We start from the raw sequence: 22,150 nt of genomic DNA on the forward strand, positions 1-22,150 counted from the left end.
TGAAAAGACATATGAGGATCCATACAGGAGAGCGTCTTCACAAATGCTCTGTCTGTGATAAAAGTTTCTCTCATCAAGGCGATTTGAATAGACATATGAGGATCCATTCAGGAGAACGTCCTTACAAATGCTCCATTTGTGATAAAAGATTCTCTTGTAAAGGCAGTTTCAATCAGCATATGAGGATCCTTACAGGAGAGCATACAAAAAAATCTAAACAAAAAGAAGAGAACAATACAACAACGAGAAAATGAAGCATGCTACAAATACGGCGGATCTTCCGCTTCTCCAATGAAAACCAAAGCTACAAACCAACTTGCAGTGCCGGTATTCCAATATGGCTGTGCAATTATAAACTGGCCACAATTGGAGATCAACAATTCAGACTCCAAAACAAGGAAACATCGAACTATTCACAAGATGTTCGACAAAAACCAATACATACCGTGTTTGTATATACCGAGACGGGAACGAGGTGGTTGTGGAATGGCGCGTAACCAAGTGCACAGAACATCGTGTGTCAGACCAGCGGAGCTTGTGAAAAGCTCAACAGACTATCGTATGAGATTTGTACATGACCAAGAAAACAACAAACCAGAAAAGGGATCCTTATTCCATTTTGCAACAAACTTCAAAAAACAGGTGTAAATGATTGAGAATTCACACGAAAACGAAACAGAAACAAACACAGCCCCAATGCTTGCAAAGAAGAATTAAAAAAAACAAATATCAGCAGATATACTTTGAAAAATGGGAGTGATAAAAGAGCAGGGAGATTTAAAGCAGAGTGTGACAGGACAGGGATTGACAAGGAAGGCTCACTGGAATGGCAAAGAAGAGGTGCAATGAATTGGGAAGGAGAACGAGTCATCATAAATCTTCAAGATCAAGAACACCATTCTGATACCTTCAAGAAAATGTGGGGAAGTCTGGACATCACAAACAAAGCATTGTGTCCGGACATCATGCTCAAACACAAAAAGGAAAAGTCAGCATTTTTATTTGACGTTTCAGTTCCCAACGCCTTTTTGTTTTTTTGTATACCTTGTTGAGGCCCGTATGAGAGTTAACACACAACGCACAGCAAGGGGCATGAGACGAGGGGCGGGAGTGGGAGGGACAAAACGGTGGGGAACAGAAACAGGAGATCTGTGGAAGGAAGAGGGATGGGATGGGGAATAGAAGATGGACATTACAGGGACTTTCATGAAGGAAAGCAGGGGAATTGAATGAAGTGGGCTTGGGTGGATTATCGGGGGTAGAAAAGATCGAGGATTTGGATGGGGGATGATAAGAGGTGATGGTGAACAGCTGTTTTGAAAGCCTGCAGGGAAAATGGGTTTTAACAGTGAGGGAGTTTATTCCAAAAGCAGGAAAAAAGAGGAATGAAAGTGAAGGTGAGCAGTGATTCGTGATTTTGATAGTTTTACCAGAAGGGGTTGTTGGCGGACCTTGAGCGCCCAGTGGAAATGTGGTGGGAACAAATCGCAGAGAGAGCAGGTGGGGCAAGGCTGGAGAGGAGACGGTAGAAGACAGAAAGACCACCGACCAACCTGCGGTGATTGAGTGAGAGGCCCAAAGACTCAGCTTCATTGCGGGAGATGCCGATGATCCGAAATGCCCTGGTTTCTACAGCGTGAAGCCGAGAAAGGTGGGAGGCAGGAGCACCAGCCCAGAGGCGAGAGCAGTACTCCATCAGGCTATGGACAAAAGCTTTGTAAGTGGTCAGGAGCTCAGAGGGGCCAAGGAAGGACTTTGCACGACGGAGGATTCCCAGTCGGCGACTGACTTTGGATGCGAGGTTTGAAATGTGGCTTTCCCAGGAAAGGTCATGGCAGATACTGAGACCCAGAAGCTTGAAAGAAAGGACTTCTTCCAGAGGATTGTTGAGAGAGTGGATGGGTGGTTTTCTAAACGGTCCTTTGGAAGAGACATAGTGAGAGTGTGAGATTTGTCTGGATTGAAAGACATGTTCCATATGTTGGACCAGTTTGTGATTTTATCCATATCTGCAGTGAGCGAAGAAGCTGCTGCTTGCCGGTCTGAGGGATGACAGATGGTACGGCAGAGGGTAGAGTCATCAGCAAAGAGATATAGAGGATTTTCCAGAGTCGGAGAGATCATTGATGAAAACCAGAAAAACAACAGGGCCCAGAACGCTACCTTGAGGAACTCCAGCCTGGACAGGAAGAGGGGATGAAAGAACTCCATTTAGGGCCACACATTGACTGCGACAGGAGAGGAAGTCTGCGAGCAATCAGTGGAGATGGCCTTGGATACCATGGGAAGAGAGTTTGGTGAGTAGGGCAGGGTGCCAGACTGTGTCAAAAGCACATGATATGTCCAGGGATACGGCTCGGATTTCCTGTCTGGCATTGAGGACCTCCATCCATTGTTGGGAGAGCAGAAGCAGCATATCCAGGGTAGAGTGACCTGGTCTGAAACCAAATTGATGATCGGAAATCTAGCCATTGGAGAAGAGGAAGGATTTCATGTCTGAAGCGATGATGGATTCCATAACCTTGCTGATGATTAGGAGAAGGCTGATTGGTCTGTAGTTGCAGGGATCTGTTTTTGCACCTTTTTATGCAGGGCAATGATGTTCGCAGATTTCCAAGCAGATGGTGGATGACCATGAGCAAATGAGAGGGTGAATAGAACAGAGAGGGTGAGCAAGAGAAGAAGAGCAGGCTTTGAGGACACATGGGCTGATGCCCTCTGGACCGGTTGCAAAATCTGAGTCGAGGTTTGACAGCATGCTCTCCACCTTGTCAGGAGAAAAGGACACAGAGTCCAGGGACAGTTGGGTGTGACTGGGTAAGGTGGGTAGAGAAAGTGATGGGTTTAGGACACAAGATTTAGCTGCAAACACCGAGTTGAGGCATTCAGCTTTTTCACTTGCGGTATCATCAGTGTGGCCATTTGAGGTCAGGGAGGGGATGGAGGGGGAACATACACCAGAAACAGATTTGATTAAACGCCACCAGGATTTTGAGGAGGGAGAGAGGTGTTTGATAGTTCAGACTTGAGATGAGAAAGATGTTGTTTTCTGGCTCTCCTGAGGGTAGATACACACTTGTTCCGAGCTTTGTGGAAGGAACTGAGATTGCCCTGTTGGGTTTGCTTTCCATGAGGCAAAGGCAAGTTGTTTCAGGACAACTACCTCCCCACAAGCTTCAGTAAACCAAGGGCGGGAGGAAGGGTAGGACAACTGAAGACGAGAGGGGATAAATCTTTGCATGAGGGAGAGCAAGTTTCTTTGGAAGAATTCCCAGGATGAGTTGATGTTTGAGAAAGTAGTGATAAGAGACCAGTCTAGAAGTTTGGTGGCTACTTGGAGACCCTGCCAGTCGGCTTGAGTGAAATGCCAGACTCGACGGCGGTGAGGTGGTTCTCTGATAACAGCCAGAGAGATGTCCACTTTGACAAGGACGTGGTCAGAAGAACCGATTGGAGCGAAGGAAGAGCAGCAGATATTGTCAGGGAAATTTGTCAAAATATGATCCAAAAGAGATGGAGTACCATTAGTTGAGATCCGGGTCGGGAAGTTGACCGATTGAGTCAGTCCCAATGAGTCGCAGAAAGCTTTTGCTGAGGTGCCTTGACAGGTGAGAGAGGTACCCACACCTAGCCAACTGGCATGATGACAATTGAAGTCACCACATATGAGGAAGAGAGAGAGTTTGGATAAGAAGATAGAAGATGGTCCATGTTTTCGGATAGTGAGGTGTAGATGGAGTCATCACTGTTAGGTGGACGGTACAGTACACATTTAAACATGAGGTGGGAGTAGAGGGAAGCCGTAGCCAGAGGTATTCCTGGGGGTGTGGGGGTGTGAGAGCAGTGCATGGAGAGTGAGGAATAGTCTTTAAGACTGGATGACATGCCACACAAATCAGGAAAATGACAAAATACCAGGTTCTGTAAAATGAGGTCAAGAGGACCTCAAAAAATGAAGTAAGCTGAAATTATACCAGTGATCGTCGGAGTGAAAATTATACCAGTGAGAGGAATGATTACTTGAATATCACTCTGGGATTATCATTCCAAACAAGCTTCAAGTGGCGGGTGTCAGAGGTTCAGTGAAGATTTTGAAAAGAGTCCTTTGGAACAAGGGTATGAGAAGGACATTTCACAGTTTTGTTTGTGAATCATGATCCTTTACCAAATAGGAGGCGGAGATTTTGAGTTCTGTACTTCCTCTCACTTCTTTTTCCCCTCACCTTTTAAAATCCAAAGCAGATAACAACCAATGAGAGCCTGAAAACTCAAAAAAACAATGAAATTAAATGAAAGAAGAAAAGTCCAGCAGTTTGAAAATTTACTCACAAATGTCAATCAACACAAATGTTGAGGTCCTTTTCTTTTGTGTGTGCATGTGTGTGTCCTGTGGACCCGTCTTTAAGCAGGAATTGTTGAGTGCTTTTTGCTGTACATTATTTGCATCCTTTATAGTCGGTTTAACTCTGCCCTTTATGTGTCCCCTTCCCCACCTATTGTAAATAAATATCCCATGTTGAATGTTTCAGCTCGTCTTTTTCCTTTCCTTCATTGGTTTAGCACGGTGCATGTTGGATGATTAAAAAGGCCGTTGCTGCTGCAGTTGTACAGTTGGACCGACGGGACCTCGGTAACAATTCGCTAGGGTTACGCACCGGTCAAGAAATACACGGTAATGGCTCGTCCCGTTCGAGCCCCGTCGAGGGTGTGAATTCCTCGGTAGCTCGCCACATGGGGATCTAGGTATTTTGAAGTTTGGCAAATAACCCTGTCCCACGTGGCTGATTTATTGACGATTCATGGTCCTGTGAGGGACCCGTACCTTCGGAGTTATCTGAGGGTTACGATCTAAATTCCGGGTGTTCGGTGGAGCCGACTCCACTGCTCCATCTTGCAGTCGCGCTCGTCGCCGATACCCGGCCCACAACACTATTGGGTCAAGGAAATTATATGCTCCCTGAAGAGTGATTGTCATTACCCAACGTCCTCGTGTCTTGTGTATTTGTCCGTTATTATTTTATTCATTATAGTTTGACATTATCGTTGGTTCGTATTATTATTATTATCATTAGTGCAATTGTATATCGCCAGTTAGTAATGTTCAATATGCAAATGCCGATATGAGATCTTCATTGTTTGTTCATGGCATTTTCCTGTGTCCCACATCGTGTGGAAGTAATCGGACTAATATTGTCCATTTTCCCTTTTGGTTGCAGATAAAATGCCATTATCATTATCATTGTCAATAACATATTCAACTTGACAAAAGAGTTCTTCTTCAGTAATGTGAAGTTCTTTGGAAAATTCGAAAAGGAAACTAATTTAAACTATTACCATGTTTATTATTACTTGTTTTATGGTTAATCCGTGCTGTGGCAATTACTACATTTCAACTTCGAGTTAATTGGTGTCATTGTTGTCCACTGAGATGAGGTATGAATGTGGTTAAAGAAAAGGGGAAATGTGGAGCTGTGCACGGACCAGACGCTGGAGGGAGAAGGAGTTCGGGGTCAGAGGTCAGGAGGTGTATAACTATAGGTCAAAGGTTGTAACGTTCCGATGTCCGTTTAATATTCGATTCCTCATTCTTGGAGTATTTTACAATTCAACAAAACCGTCAATTACAATGGTGGAGATCAGTAATAAAAAGGACAAAAGTGAACACGAGGAAGAAGAAGAAGGAGAAGAAGAAAAAAAAAAAGCAGAAGAAGAAGAAGAAGAAGAAGAAGAATGAAAGGGCGACGAAGAACTTCCGGGTTGTTGTTCCTGTAAGCCTCGTGCAGAACCTCGAACCGAGATCCTCGTGGTCGGGACGGGACTGATGGGAAGAGGTATTTTGGGAATTGTTATTTGACACGAAAAACGGGAATTTAAATATAAAATAATATTTTGTTTCTTGACGACGTCGATGAAGGAAAGTTAAAGGAGTTTTTATTGAATGTTTGTTGAGGTGTTTGATTGTTAATTTAATGAGGTGTTTTCACTCCTTTTGTTTATAATCAAATCATCACTAAACTTCCTTCAACGATCATTAAACCTCATTGTTCCTTTTAACAACAGAACGACCAGATACATTTTATAATTGACTTGTGTATCCAATTTAATCCCGAAATGAGGAGCAACGAGGTTCGATTACCGACTTTACCTCTTCCGTGGGATATTTGAGGTTCATAATCTGAATGGAGATGAAAACCCTGATTCATAATCTATAAACTCAACAACATCGTGTGGGTCTAAAATGTAACATTCCTCGTTAACCTTCCACCGACATTCCATCAGGCTGGCCCCTGCCACTCTGCCCCCAATCGAGCTGCCCCCTGCCGCTCTGCCCCCAATCAGGCTGCCCCCGTCACCCTGCCCCCAATCAGGTTGACCCCCGCCGCTCTGCCCCCAATCAGGCTGCCCCCTTCCCCCAATCAGGCTGACCCCCAATCAGGCTGCCCCCACCACCCTTCCCCCGATCAGTCTGGCTCCCACCGCCCTGCCCCCAATCAGGCTGCCCCCTGCCACCCTGCCCCCAATCTGTCTGACCCCCACCATCTTCCCCCAATCAGGCTGCCCCCGCCACCCAGCCCCCATTCAGACTGCCCCCTGCTCCCATTCAGGCTGCCCCCCGCTGCCCTGCCCCCAATCAGGTTGCCCCCACCGCCCTGCCCCCAATCAGGCTGGCCCCCACCGCCCTGCCCCCAATCAGGTTGGCCCCCGCCGCTCTGCCCCCTATCAGGCTGGCCCCCGCCTCCTCTATCAGAAATCCACACATCTCCCATCTTTCGGTGTGGTGTCTGGAATGTGTTTGTGAGATGACAGTGTCGGACTTGTTGAACCTCGATATTTATCTTCTAGGAAAGTGTAAATTCATGATGAATCTGTGAGAAAGTTCAAGTAAAAGTAAATTGAGATGTTTGTTTGTTCTTCTCTCCACACGTGGGTTTCAGAATGTGGAACGGAGCCCTCCAGGTGTGTGTTTAATATGTGTCATCACTTCAATATGTGTGTTTATATTCACCACTTGGCTGTATATCTATGTAATGTTGTCGAGGCTCGAATAAGTGTGAACACACAACGTCCAACAAGAGGCACGGGCGAGGGAAGAACAAAACGGTGAGGAACAAAGACATAAGGAGATGCTCTATGGAAGGGAGAGGGATGGGGCAGGGAACACGGGGTGAACAAGATGGACACTCCAGGGACTTTCAGTACCTCACAAAGCAGCGAATTTGAAGGAGGGAGTTCAGGGTTAATTAACGGGACAGAAAAGATCGTGGTTTTGGATGGGCGAAGACGGGAGGTGCTGGTTAACAGCTGTTTTGAAGACCTGGAGGGAGAAGTGGGATTCAATCGAGTGTGGGAGTTCATTCCAAAGGTGGGAATAAAGAGGAATGAAAGAGTGAAGGTGAGTAGTGATTCGTGATGTTGGTAGTTTTACCAGAAGGGGGTTTGTGTGACTCAGCCAGGAAGATATAACAGGAATTAACAAGGAAATTTGCCACAAGAGGTGGCAATTCAGATTTGGTTCATCATGTCTGTGTGACATCAACACCAAGATTCAAATTGAATAAATCCATCAAGCGAACTACTCGATTTAATAGAGGGATTGAGAAGTGGGGAGTGTGGGGATGAGAAAAGTGGGGCAGAAACAGGGATATCACCAGAATGTGAAGAAATGAATAGTTCGTTGGCCGGGATAAGGGGGGTGGGCGTCGTCTGGTTTGGGGTGAACAAGACACATCATCAATCCCACAGTATCCCATGACAAGACCCTCGCTCCCCCTTCATAACTTCATGCAATCGATTTCCCCTCACGACTGCGTGTCCTCACTGTCCGCTCTCCACTGCCTGCTCTCACTACCGACTCTCCACTGCCTGCCCTCACGGTCCGCTCACGACTGCGTGCCCTCACGGTCCGCTCACGATTGCGTGCCCTCACGGTCCGCTCACGACTGCGTGCCCTCACGGTCCGCTCACGATTGCGTGCCCTCACGGTCCGCTCACGACTGCGTGCCCTCACGGTCCGCTCACGACTGCGTGCCCTCACGGTCCGCTCGCGACTGCGTGCCCTCACGGTCCGCTCGCGACTGCGTGCCCTCACGGTCCGCTCGCGACTGCGTGCCCTCACGGTCCGCTCGCGACTGCGTGCCCTCACGGTCCGCTCGCGACTGCGTGCCCTCACGGTCCGCTCGCGACTGCGTGCCCTCACGGTCCGCTCGCGACTGCGTGCCCTCACGGTCCGCTCGCGACTGCGTGCCCTCACGGTCCGCTCGCGACTGCGTGCCCTCACGGTCCGCTCGCGACTGCGTGCCCTCACGGTCCGCTCGCGACTGCGTGCCCTCACGGTCCGCTCGCGACTGCGTGCCCTCACGGTCCGCTCGCGACTGCGTGCCCTCACGGTCCGCTCGCGACTGCGTGCCCTCACGGTCCGCTCGCGACTGCGTGCCCTCACGGTCCGCTCGCGACTGCGTGCCCTCACGGTCCGCTCGCGACTGCGTGCCCTCACGGTCCGCTCGCGACTGCGTGCCCTCACGGTCCGCTCGCGACTGCGTGCCCTCACGGTCCGCTCGCGACTGCGTGCCCTCACGGTCCGCTCGCGACTGCGTGCCCTCACGGTCCGCTCGCGACTGCGTGCCCTCACGGTCCGCTCGCGACTGCGTGCCCTCACGGTCCGCTCTCGACTGCGTGCCCTCACGGTCCGCTCGCGACTGCGTGCCCTCACGGTCCGCTCGCGACTGCGTGCCCTCACGGTCCGCTCGCGACTGCGTGCCCTCACGGTCCGCTCGCGACTGCGTGCCCTCACGGTCCGCTCGCGACTGCGTGCCCTCACGGTCCGCTCCCGACTGCGTGCCCTCACGGTCCGCTCACGACTGCGTGCCCTCACGGTCCGCTCACGACTGCGTGCCCTCACGACTGCGTGCCCTCACGACTGCGTGCCCTCACGGTCCCCTCACGACGGCGTGCCCTCACGACGGCGTGCCCTCACGACTGCGTGCCCTCACGGTCCGCTCACGACTACCGTGCCCTCACGGTCCGCTCACGACTACCGTGCCCTCACGGTCCGCTCACGACTACCGTGCCCTCACTGTCCGCACACGACTGCGTGCCCTCACTGTCCGCTCACGACTGCGTGCCCTCACTGTCCGCTCACGACTGCGTGCCCTCACTGTCCGCTCACGACTGCGTGCCCTCGCTGTCCGCTCACGACTGCGTGCCCTCGCTGTCCGATCACGACTGCGTGCCCTCGCTGTCCGATCACGACTGCGTGCCCTCGCTGTCCGATCACGACTGCGTGCCCTCGCTGTCGGCTCACGACTGCGTGCCCTCGCTGTCGGCTCACGACTGCGTGCCCTCACGACTGCGTGCCCTCACGACTGCGTGCCCTCACGACTGCGTGCCCTCACGGTCGGCTCACGACTGCGTGCCCTCACGGTCGGCTCACGACTGCGTGCCCTCACGGTCGGCTCACGACTGCGTGCCCTCACGGTCGGCTCACGACTGCGTGCCTTCACGGTCCGCTCACGACTGCGTGCCCTCACGACTGCATGCTCTCACGGTCCGCTCACGACTGCGTGTCCTCACTGTCCGCTCACGACTGCGTGTCCTCACTGTCCGCTCACGACTGCGTGTCCTCACTGTCCGCTCACGACTGCGTGTCCTCACTGTCCGCTCACGACTGCGTGTCCTCACTGTCCGCTCACGACTGCGTGTCCTCACTGTCCGCTCACGACTGCGTGCCCTCACTGTCCGCTCACGACTGCGTGTCCTCACGACTGCATGCTCTCACGGTCCGCTCACGACTGCGTGTCCTCACTGTCCGCTCACGACTGCGTGTCCTCACTGTCCGCTCACGACTGCGTGCCCTCACTGTCCGCTCACGACTGCGTGCCCTCACTGTCCGCTCACGACTGCGTGTCCTCACTGTCCGCTCACGACTGCGTGTCCTCACTGTCCGCTCACGACTGCGTGTCCTCACTGTCCGCTCACGACTGCGTGTCCTCACTGTCCGCTCACGACTGCGTGTCCTCACTGTCCGCTCACGACTGCGTGTCCTCACTGTCCGCTCACGACTGCGTGTCCTCACTGTCCGCTCACGACTGCAGCGTGTCCTCACTGTCCGCTCACGACTGCAGCGTGTCCTCACTGTCCGCTCACGACTGCAGCGTGTCCTCACTGTCCGCTCACGACTGCAGCGTGTCCTCACTGTCCGCTCACGACTGCAGCGTGTCCTCACTGTCCGCTCACGACTGCAGCGTGTCCTCACTGTCCGCTCACGACTGCAGCGTGTCCTCACTGTCCGCTCACGACTGCTGCGTGCCCTCAAAGTCCGCTCACTACTGCTGCGTGCCCTCAAAGTCCGCTCACGACTGATGCGTGCCCTCACGACTGCTGCATGCCCTCACTGTCCGCTCAAGACTGCTGCGTGCCCTCACTGTCCGCTCACGACTGCTGCTGCCCTCACTGTCCGCTCACGACTGCTGCTGCCCTCACTGTCCGCTCACGACTGCTGCGTGCCCTCACTGTCCGCTCACGCCTGCTGCGTGCCCTCACTGTCCGCTCACGCCTGCTGCGTGCCCTCACTGCCCGCTCACGCCTGCTGCGTGCCCTCGCTGCCCGCTCACGCCTGCTGCGTGCCCTCGCTGTCCGCTCACGCCTGCTGCGTGCCCTCGCTGTCCGCTCACGCCTGCTGCGTGCCCTCGCTGTCCGCTCACGACTGCTGCGTGCCCTCGCTGTCCGCTCACGACTGCTGCGTGCCCTCGCTGTCCGCTCACGACTGCTGCGTGCCCTCGCTGTCCGCTCACGACTGCTGCGTGCCCTCGCTGTCCGCTCACGACTGCTGCGTGCCCTCGCTGTCCGCTCACGACTGCTGCGTGCCCTCGCTGTCCGCTCACGACTGCTGCGTGCCCTCGCTGTCCGCTCACGACTGCTGCGTGCCCTCGCTGTCCGCTCACGACTGCTGCGTGCCCTCGCTGTCCGCTCACGACTGCTGCGTGCCCTCGCTGTCCGCTCACGACTGCTGCGTGCCCTCGCTGTCCGCTCACGACTGCTGCGTGCCCTCGCTGTCCGCTCACGACTGCTGCGTGCCCTCGCTGTCCGCTCACGACTGCTGCGTGCCCTCGCTGTCCGCTCACGACTGCTGCGTGCCCTCGCTGTCCGCTCACGACTGCTGCGTGCCCTCGCTGTCCGCTCACGACTGCTGCGTGCCCTCGCTGTCCGCTCACGACTGCTGCGTGCCCTCGCTGTCCGCTCACGACTGCTGCGTGCCCTCGCTGTCCGCTCACGACTGCTGCGTGCCCTCGCTGTCCGCTCACGACTGCTGCGTGCCCTCGCTGTCCGCTCACGACTGCTGCGTGCCCTCGCTGTCCGCTCACGACTGCTGCGTGCCCTCGCTGTCCGCTCACGACTGCTGCGTGCCCTCGCTGTCCGCTCACGACTGCTGCGTGCCCTCGCTGTCCGCTCACGACTGCTGCGTGCCCTCGCTGTCCGCTCACGACTGCTGCGTGCCCTCGCTGTCCGCTCACGACTGCTGCGTGCCCTCGCTGTCCGCTCACGACTGCTGCGTGCCCTCGCTGTCCGCTCACGACTGCTGCGTGCCCTCGCTGTCCGCTCACGACTGCTGCGTGCCCTCGCTGTCCGCTCACGACTGCTGCGTGCCCTCGCTGTCCGCTCACGACTGCTGCGTGGCCTCGCTGTCCGCTCACGACTGCTGCGTGGCCTCGCTGTCCGCTCACGACTGCTGCGTGGCCTCGCTGTCCGCTCACGACTGCTGCGTGGCCTCACTCTTGCCTCACCGCTGCCTGCCCTCACTACCGACTCACCACTGTCTACCCTCTCTCCTCACCACTGCCTGCCCTCACCGTCGCCTCACCCCTGCCTGCCCTCACCGTCGCCTCACCCCTGCCTGCCCTCACCGTCGCCTCACCCCTGCCTGCCCTCACCGTCGCCTCACCCCGGCCTGCCCTCACCGTCGCCTCACCCCGGCCTGCCCTCACCGTCGCCTCACCACGGCCTGCCCTCACCGTCGCCTCACCACGGCCTGCCCTCACCGTCGCCTCACCACGGCCTGCCCTCACCGTCGCCTCACCACGGCCTGCCCTCACCGTCGCCTCACCACGGCCTGCCCTCACCGTCGCCTCACCACGGCCTGCCCTCACCGTCGCCTCACCACGGCCTGCCCTCACCGTCGCCTCACCACGGCCTGCCCTCACCGTCGCCTCACCACGGCCTGCCCTCACCGTCGCCTCACCACGGCCTGCCCTCACCGTCGCCTCACCACGGCCTGCCCTCACCGTCGCCTCACCACGGCCTGCCCTCACCGTCGCCTCACCACGGCCTGCCCTCACCGTCGCCTCACCACGGCCTGCCCTCACCGTCGCCTCACCACGGCCTGCCCTCACCGTCGCCTCACCACGGCCTGCCCTCACCGTCGCCTCACCACGGCCTGCCCTCACCGTCGCCTCACCACGGCCTGCCCTCACCGTCGCCTCACCACGGCCTGCCCTCACCGTCGCCTCACCACGGCCTGCCCTCACCGTCGCCTCACCACGGCCTGCCCTCACCGTCGCCTCACCACGGCCTGCCCTCACCGTCGCCTCACCACGGCCTGCCCTCACCGTCGCCTCACCACTGCCTGCCCTCACCGTCGCCTCACCACGGCCTGCCCTCACCGTCGCCTCACCACTGCCTGCCCTCACCGTCGCCTCACCACTGCCTGCCCTCACCGTCGCCTCACCACTGCCTGCCCTCACCGTCGCCTCACCACTGCCTGCCCTCACCGTCGCCTCACCACTGCCTGCCCTCACCGTCGCCTCACCACTGCCTGCCCTCACCGTCGCCTCACCACTGCCTGCCCTCACCGTCGCCTCACCACTGCCTGCCCTCACCGTCGCCTCACCACTGCCTGCCCTCACCGTCGCCTCACCACTGCCTGCCCTCACCGTCGCCTCACCACTGCCTGCCCTCACCGTCGCCTCACCACTGCCTGCCCTCACCGTCGCCTCACCACTGCCTGCCCTCACCGTCGCCTCACCACTGCCTGCCCTCACCGTCGCCTCACCACTGCCTGCCCTCACCGTCGCCTCACCACTGCCTGCCCTCACCGTCGCCTCACCACTGCCTGCCCTCACCGTCGCCTCACCACTGCCTTCCCTCACCGTCGCCTCACCACTGCCTGCCCTCACGGTCCCCTCACCACTGCCTGCCCTCACTGTCGCCTCACCACTGTCGCCTCACCACTGCCTGCCCTCACTGTCGCCTCACCACTGCCTGCTCTCACGTTACCTCACCACCAGTGTGACCACTCCTTGTCTTTTTTCACAAGATCTTGGCTATTCGTTGTTCACCTTGGCATCTTGGCTTTCCATAGGTTTTCTATTATCATCGCTTTTCCTGAACCTTGTGAATTCTTGGCTTTTTACATTGGCTCACCTTACATTTATGAAAATGACGAGTGGTCACACTCCTCACCACTGCCTGCCCTCACGTCTCCTCACCACTGCCTGCCCTCACGTCTCCTCACCACTGCCTGCCCTCACGTCTCCTCACCACTGCCTGCCCTCACGTCTCCTCACCATTGCCTGCCCTCACGTCTCCTCACCATTGCCTGCCCTCACGTCGCCTCACCGCTGCCTGCCCTCACCGTCGCCTCACCGCTGCCTGCCCTCACCGTCGCCTCACCGCTGCCTGCCCTCACCGTCGCCTCACCGCTGCCTGCCCTCACCGTCGCCTCACCGCTGCCTGCCCTCACCGTCGCCTCACCGCTGCCTGCCCTCACAGAGAGCTCCTTTGCCCTTTTCGCAGTTTTTGCATTCAATCCTGCTGGGTGTCCATGAAAGGGAAATGAGAAAGAAGAAAAGGATTAAGAGGTTCTTCCCTTCCATGACTTTTCTGCTTGGTTTATCCTTGTTTTGTCCTTGTTTTGTGTCGTCATGGTGTTACTGTTGATGCATTTCTGTTTTTGTCCATGGACATTGATTACACTGAACAACAAAATTTTTTTACTGGAGATGTGTAAAGTGATTTAGACTAATTTGGGTACGCTGATTTCAAAAATCATAACCGTTTTGCTGTATCACGTCAGGATTTTCAGTAACAGAAATATTCCCATTGCCTAGAAGTCAGGATTTCAATGAAATTTACAAAAATTCATTTATTCATTTATTTCATCATGAATGCTTCAAAATTATAGAAATTACAGAAAAACTCCACTAGAATGTAATTAAAAATGCTTTAGGCATTTGGCTTTGCGTTTGTGCTGCTCTGTGTCAGTTTCACGATGCAGGAACCAGCAGAAATCGCCCATCATGTTCGGGTTGTGCCGCCCTTGGTAACGCGTCTCCATGAGTGAAATCTCTTGGTGGAATCGCTCGCCGTGCTCGTCCGAGACTGCTCCCAAGTTGTCAGGGAAGAAGTTCAGGTGCTGGTGTAGGAAATGGATTTTCAGGGACATCCTGGAGCCAAGTTTCCTGAAGGACTCCAGCAGCTGCTGCACTATTTCTTCATAGTTGTCCGCGCGCTCGTTCCCCAAGAAGTTGTCCGTCACAGCTTTGAAGCTCCTCCACGCTGCCAGCTCTTTGGGGTTTAGAGTTGTCGGAAAAGTTTCGTCCTTCATAATCTGTCGGATTTGCGGTCCAACAAAGACACCAGCCTTGATCTTGGCCTCCGACAAGGTGTTGCCAAACTTTTCCTTGAGGTATAAAAACCCACGCCCATTCAGATCCATTGCCCGTACAAAACTTTTCATCAAGCCGAGCTTTATGTGGAGTGGTGGAAGGAAAACCTTGGCTGGGTCGACAAGGGCGACATGCTTCACGTTGTGTCGACCAGGTACATGCTCTTTTCGCTCTTCCCAATCTTTCTTCGTCCAGTGATTCTTGTCGTCTCTGCTATCCCAGAGACAAAGGAAGCACATGTATTTCGTGTTGCCTGACTGCAGCCCTAACAACAGCGCCACCACTTTCAAGTCTCCGCAGATGTGCCAGTTGAAGTCATTGTACTTGATGGAATCAAGCAGCTGCCGCATTGTCTCATAGGTCTCTGTCATGCCGAACGCGTGAGCCAGTGGGACTGATGGTTTCTCGTTGCCATTGTGGAGCAAAACAGCCTTCAAGCTGTTCTTCCCCGAGTCGATGAAGAGGCGCCAGTCTGCAGGATCGTGATCACACCCAAGTTCTTTCAACAGACCGTTGATGTCACTGCAGAATGTCATCGTGTCTTCCATCTCAAAGAACTCAGCCATGTCTCTGTGACGTGCTCTGAACAAGGATATCTTGGTGTTAGGTTCAAGTAGATTCCACTGCTGCAGCCTTGATCCAAGCAGCTCTGCCTTCGCCTTTTACAGCGAGAGATCTCTTACAAGATCATTTAAGTCTCCCTGGTTCAGAAGGTGTGATTCTTGAGTGTCGGGTTCAAAAGGTTCATCATCACCATCCTCTTCACCACTGCTTACAGCTATGTTCTGATCAGCTGGAGGTGTTGGAACGGGGTTCTCGTCATCATGAGGCACAGGTTTACGAGCAGAGACGCAGTCAGCGTACTTGATGTGACCTTTATTCTTCTTGTTGAAGCCGGCGATGCTTGTGCAGCAGAAATAACAATCATCATGATGATTCTGCGGCTCATGCCATATCATGGGCACCGCAAATGGCATGCTCGCGCGCTTGCCCACCAACCACTGAGTCAAGGTTGTGTGACAGCTTGTGCAGCAGATGTGTGGTGCCCAGCTCTGTTCTTGGTCCCCCACCTTACACCCGAAGTAGTGAAAGTAGGCGGCCTTCATTTTCACTGCTGTAGATATACTTCGCTGTTGATCTTTTTTGGTATACCGACCACAGACATAACAGAAGTTGTCAGGATGATTGGTACAGGAACGCCTACTCATCTTTATCTGAAAGAAAGAAATATAACACAAGTTAACAACAATTGTACGAAATAGACATGTCAAAGACATATGTAAATTTCATTGAAATCCTGACTTCCAGGCAATGGGAATATTTCTGTTCCTGAAAATCCTGACGTGATACAGCAAAACGGTTATGATTTTTGAAATCAGCGTACCCAAATTAGTCTTAATCACTTTACACATCTCCAGTAAAAAGAATTTTTTGAAATTTGTTGTTCAGTGTTATATGCTTATTGATGAAACGATAATGAGGGTAGGAGTGGTGGGGTGGCACTTTCATTTTTGGTTCTTTTATTTTGTTTGTTTTGACTGCTGGTTGCATCATTGCTGTGAGTGTGGCTGTGCCACTGATGTGGTGCCCCCTGTATATTCAAGAAAAATTTGGAATTTGGCCAGCGTGCCAGTGATAGCTCACCTCCTCTTCAAGAAAGATTCCATGGGATCTTTCATGCCCAGTTGAACGTTCATCCAAAGGACGGCACACACAATGATCCCTTTCCCTATCCGTGAAACACCACGGAAACTGTTTATTGCCGTATCGGCTTTCAAACCCAAGCTGGACAACTCTGGGACAAGTGTGCCTGCCTCAAGTCCATCCTGACAGCCCACATGGGGTGATCAAACTGACTGCAAAACCCTGCATTGATTGGAACAAATAGTTTGTTTGTTTGTTTGTTGATTGATTGGAACAAAAACTGACTGCAAAACCCTGCATTGATTGGAACGAAAGTTTGTTCGTCCTTTGTTTACATAAGCATTGTGTCCCTGGCAGGTCATCGGTGAAATGGACAACTTCTTGGAATGGCTCCAATCACATGGTCTGAGAGCAGAAACAGCCCAAGTCGTGATCGATGTACTTGGAATTGAGAACCAGAAGGTTCTTCGAGCTTGTACAGACTCTGATGCATTGCGAATAGAGCTCCTCTCTCTCGCCAAAGAGAAATTTAAATTTGCAATGTATGCCGACTTCTGTAAATTTGTGGAATCTTTTTTGAAACCGCAGGTTGTCCAGCTTGCAGGCTCTTCTCTGTTGGGAAATCTTTTCCTCAACTTGGAGAATGTTGTTCGAGAACTTTCCAGTTTCTGCAAAAAGTTTATTGGATTCCAAAATGTGCAGCTGGAAAATATTCCTGGTTTCCGGGGAATCGCTTTCAGTGATGTCTGCAACCTCCATGATCAGGATGACGGATTAACACCTGAGTCTGGTATGTCACTATTTTATACACCTGAACATGTCAAGAAAGACCTTGATGTTCAACCATGAATGTGTTTTTTTTTCTTCTAACTTAAGGAATCTCTTTTGGAACAATTTTGTGTTTAAAACGTTTAGATTCTGGATCCCCATTGAATATTTGTTTTTTGCATGCATTGTCGAGACTCGTTTGAGAGCGAACACGCAACTCACAAGGTGGACAGGAGACAAGGGGGGGGGGAGGGAGAGGGAAGCACAAAACAGACTTTTGGAGAGTGGTGGAAGGGAGAGGGATGAGGTGGGGAATATGCAGTAAACAAGATGGACACCACAGGGACTTTCAGAACCTAACACGACAGGGAACTTTCTGGAAGGAAAGCAGGGAATTGGATTGAAGGAGGTGGGTTTCTGTTGGATTAACGGGGTGGAAAAGATTGTGGTTTTGAATGGGGGAAGATTGGAGGTGGTGGTGAACAGCTGTTTTGAAGACCTGGAGGGAGGTGTGGGATTGATGAGAGTGTGGGAGTTTGTTCCAAAGGCAGAAAAAAGTTAAACGAAAGAGGGAAGATGAGCAGTGATTGGTGATTTTGGTAGTTTTACCAGAAGGGGGTTGCTGGCGGACACCGTGAGCACTTTTCGGAAAGATATTGGGAGGGTGGGTGGCATATCGCAGACAGAACGAGGGGGGTGAGACTAGAGAGGAGACAGTAGAAGAGAGAAAAACCACCAACCTGCCTGCGGTGAGAGAGTGAGTAAGAGGTCCAAAGACTCAGCCTCACTGCGGGAGAGACCAGTGATTCTCAATGACTTGGCTTCCACAGCGTGAAACTGAGAAAGGTGAGAGGCACGAACACCAGCCCATTGGGGAGAACAATACTCCATCATGCTGAGGATGAAATCTTTGCATGTGGTCAGGAGCTCAGGTGGGTCTGGGAAGGACTTTACACAACGGAGGTGCCCAGTCAGCGACTGGCTTGGAGACCAGTTTGGAAATGTGGATTTCCCAGGAAAGATCGTGGCAGTTGGAGAGACAAAGAAACTTGAATGAAAAGGCTTCTTCAAGAGGATTGTTGAGAATGTGGATTGTTGGGGGTGGGTTCAGACGGTCCTTGTGGAGAGACATAGTGATTGAGAGATTTGTCAGGATTGAAAGACATGTTGCACATGTTTGACAAGTTTTTAATTTTATCCAGATCTGTAGAGACTGCTGCTTGGCGATCTGAGGGATGACAGATAGTACAGCAGAGGGTGGAGTCATCAGCAGAGGGATAAAGAGGATTTTGATCGAGTCGGACAGATCATTGATGAAAACCAGAAAAAGAACAGGTCGCAGAACGCTACCTTGAGGAACTCCAGCCTGGACAGGAAGAGGGGATGAGAGAACTCCATTTTGGGCCACACGTTGTCTGCGAGCTATGAGTGGAGATTGCCTTCAATACCACAGGAAGAGAGTTTTGTGAGCAGGGCAGGGTGCCAGACCGTATTGAAAGCATGCCACATGTCTCGGGATATGCCTCTGATTTCATGTCTGGCATTGAGGATCTCCATCATTGTTGAGATAGCAGAAGCAGTGTATCCAGGGTGGAGTGATCTGGTCTGAAACCAAATTGATGATTCGAGAAGAGGAAGGATTTAATGTCTGAAGCGATGATGGATTCCATAACCTTGCTGATGGATTCCATCACCTTTTTCATGCAGAGCGGTAACTGATTTGCAAGCAGATCGCAGATGACCTTGAGCAAATGAGAGGGTGAATAGAACCAAGAGAGTGGTTGAGTAAGAGCAGCAGAGTAGGTTTTGAAGACACGTGGGTTGATGCCGTCTGGACTTTTTGCAGAATCTCAGTCGAGGTTTGATGGCAAGCTCTCCACCTTCTCAAGAAGAAAGTACACAGAGTCCAGTAACAGCTGAATGTGACTGGGTGAAGTGGGTACAGTAAGCGATGGGTTTGGGACACAAGATTTAGAAGCAAACACGGAGTTGTGGGCTTTAGAAGCACGTTGGAACTTTAGAAGTTGTGGGCTTTTGAATTTCGAAGCAAGCAGTGAGCGAGAGGGTGGAAGGTTTTGAGTGGGCTTAGGCTGAGAAGTTGTAGCTGGAATGGAGCAGGATTGGCTGAATGTGGGATGGGATCAGATAAGAGGTAAACTGAGAGGGGCAGGAAGAGTGGGGAGGTGAGCTGAGAGGGGGTGAGTTGGAGAGGATGGCATGAAGGGAATGCAGAAATAAGAGACATGAAGTGTCGCGATGCTGAAGAGTGGGACACGTGCAAGAACGTGGGCTGGTAGTCGATGTTTGGCAGAGCAGTGACACGGAGGGGTTTGACTGCAAAAGAATGTGAACAGGATTTGTTTGTTGCGTGCAAACGACTTTTGCAAACAACTTCCCAAGATTCCCACATTTAACTTTCTGAGATGAATATCGTCGGATGGGTGGGCGGCATTTTTGTTCAAGGCACGTAGAAAGGTCGAGCTGCAGCAACCAGAGGAGGGATGACAGAAGCAGCATTTCCATGAGAGACAGGTTTACAAAATGTGCCTGTGCTGAAGAAGAAGAAGAAGACCATGTTGGGTGCTGATTCCAGCGAAACAAGGGAGGAGAAGCATTTCAATACATTTTCAAAGGAAGAAACGTTTTCTTCAATGGGAATAGTACATGAGGGTTGTGGTGGGTGGGGAGAGTGTTGGGGGTGTTTATCCAAATGATATGGAGTGTTACACATTTGGGGGGTGGGGTGGTGTTTCCAATCGAGTCCCTGTGCACAAGGAGGAGCAACAACTTTCATTTGGAAGCCATTTTGTGCCATCGAGCGCGGCGCACCGAACCTGTGCCAATTGTGCATGATGCGGATTGTGTTCACTTTCTAATCAAGCTGTCTCTCTCTGCATGCAAAATGAAGATTATATTAGTTAATGCTTTATGTTGTTCTACCTACACGGCAAAATGTTCAGACAGAATTGATTGAACCTCAATACATATCACAGAAACCGAGGAAAAATGGTGTCATGCTCGAGTAAAGGTTCACATTGATTGCTTCATTTGAGGTAGACAGACCATATAAGTCGAATAAACACATCGGTATTGTCAGACAAAATTGAGAAATTTGAAAAGTGGAAGAAGAAACGTGAAAGACAGAAATGGAGGCACGCTATCCATGCCAGAATTGGACATCATCAAAGGAGACGAGAATTCGAGAATATAACAATTGTGAGTGGAAAAATATCAGAGAAACAGATTGAGTTGATTGATTGCATACTCTGCCTGAAGGCAGGTCCTTGGCTGCATTGCAAGGCTGACACTGGGTGGTTTGCCATTACCTTACCAGCTCTTCATTTCTTTCAACGTACTGTCAACTTTTCATGAAGTACCGTGCAGTGATTGTAACCCTTCATTAACCTCCGCCATCTTCGAAGATGGATGGAGGTTACTGTTTTCACCCCTTGCTGTTTGTTATCTTGCCAAAACGAAGTTTTGAAGTTTTTGCAAGATATGTTAGTCAGCTTGTATGTTTTTTTTTTGTTTTTTTGTTTGTCTGTAATCACGTATAAAAAATTCTGCAGAGCACAGTTATCATTGGAAATTTTTGTAACTTCGCATATCAGAGGCCAATAGAGGTCCCTTTCAGCGCATAAAATTTTGAAGGTCTAGGTCAAAGGTCAAAGGTCACTTTGTCGCAAATCAGGGGAGTCGACGAAACCCTTATTTTTTTGAGTAATTTTGATTTGAAGACAGAATAGTCTTCAAACTTCATGGGAATATAGTTCATGGTCTGGCACTCAGCTGATTAATTTTTGGTGGCGATCGGCCTTGACCTTCATGGTTAGTGCCTGAGGTCAAACATATTTGACCCCAAGGTCAAATTTTCAAGTTTTAGGAACCATATCGTGTAGTACCTCAAATTGAACACCTCGATGAGTGCTTTCTAGATATGTCAAGCTTGAGACATGACGTCATTCGGTGACGTTATGAGGAAAAAGCATATTTTTCATGGTTACTCTGTAGAACGATTCTCATCGGAATCTCTCGTAGGCAGATATTCCTCAAGGAGTCGCTCCTGGTGGACAGCAGCTCTGTTCACCTCAGTGTGACCTTAAAGAAGTCACACGTGGTCACCTTTTGGAAAGATACGGGTCACCCTGCGGGTGAGATTGGTTTATTTGTTTTTGTTTGTGAACAGTATTACGGAAAAACTCCTCGGCGGAGTTCGACGAAACTTGGTAGGGGGGTGAGGTATGGTCCAAGGATCATGCCATTAAATTTTGGACTTGCCCCCCCCCCCCCAAAAAAATGAGAATTTTTTTTTTTGCATTTCTACATGTTTTAAGTGATTTCCAACCCCCCCCCCAAAAAAAATTGTTACCCCCCCAAAAAAAGAAATTTTTTTTTTTGCATTTCTCCATGTTTTTCGTGATTTCCAACCCCCCCCAAAAAAATTGTTACCCCCCCCCCAAAAAAAATTGTTTGAGAAATTTTTTTTATTTTTGCAGTTTTACATGTTTTAAGTGATTTCCAGCCCCCCCTCCCCTGCCCCCCCCAAAATAATTGTTAGAGAAAATAACAATAACTGTCAGCACTGTTGACATCATATTTAATGACTAAGATATAAGATTCACTTGAGTGACCCAGCAGTATTGGCAGCAGAGGTTTTGCACTCTCCCGAGTGCTCCCCCTCTAGTTAACCTCCTCCATCGAAGATAGACGGAGGATACTGTTTTCACCCCTGTCTGTTTGTTTGTTTGTTTGTTTGTTTGTTTGTGAACAGTATTACGGAAAAACTCCTGGACGGATTTCGACGAAACTTGGTGGGGGGATTCGGTATGGTCCAAGGATCATGCCATTCAATTTTGGACTTGGTCTAAAGTCCAATATGGCAGCTATGGCGACCATTTTGAAGAAATATTTGAATTTTTGTTTTTGCATTTTTACATGTTTTAAGTGATTTTCAACCCCCCAAAAATAATTTGTTCGAGGAAAAAAACAACAAATTTTTCAACTTTTTTTTTTCAAAATTTTTCGATTTTTTTTTTTTTTTTTTTTTTTTTTTTTTTTTGGCATTTCTACATGCGTGT

At 51.3% G+C, this 22,150-nt stretch overlaps 2 protein-coding genes across 2 annotated transcripts in view; both read left to right on the plus strand.

Annotated features, from left to right (window-relative positions):
• The first annotated feature begins 5,745 nt into the window (after positions 1–5,745).
• LOC147021047 (uncharacterized) overlaps positions 5,746–22,150 on the plus strand; it is a 77,024-nt gene continuing 60,619 nt past the window's right edge. The window contains 3 exon segments of the mRNA XM_085893561.1: positions 5,746–5,831; positions 6,936–6,957; positions 16,662–17,094. Coding sequence (XP_085749687.1) covers positions 6,937–6,957; positions 16,662–17,094 — 454 coding nt within the window. The 5' untranslated portion in view covers positions 5,746–5,831; position 6,936.
• Positions 17,016–22,150, plus strand: part of LOC147021048 (uncharacterized) — a 160,643-nt gene continuing 155,508 nt past the window's right edge. The window contains exon 1 of the mRNA XM_085893571.1: positions 17,016–17,094. The gene's annotated coding sequence lies outside the window, so the exon portion shown is untranslated. The remainder of the gene's footprint in view (positions 17,095–22,150) is intronic.

The sequence above is a fragment of the Eptatretus burgeri genome, chromosome 8 (genome assembly GCF_056783735.1).
Source record: "Eptatretus burgeri isolate ZD-2024b chromosome 8, Ebu_testis_v1, whole genome shotgun sequence".
Classification (NCBI taxonomy): Eukaryota; Metazoa; Chordata; class Myxini; order Myxiniformes; family Myxinidae; genus Eptatretus; species Eptatretus burgeri.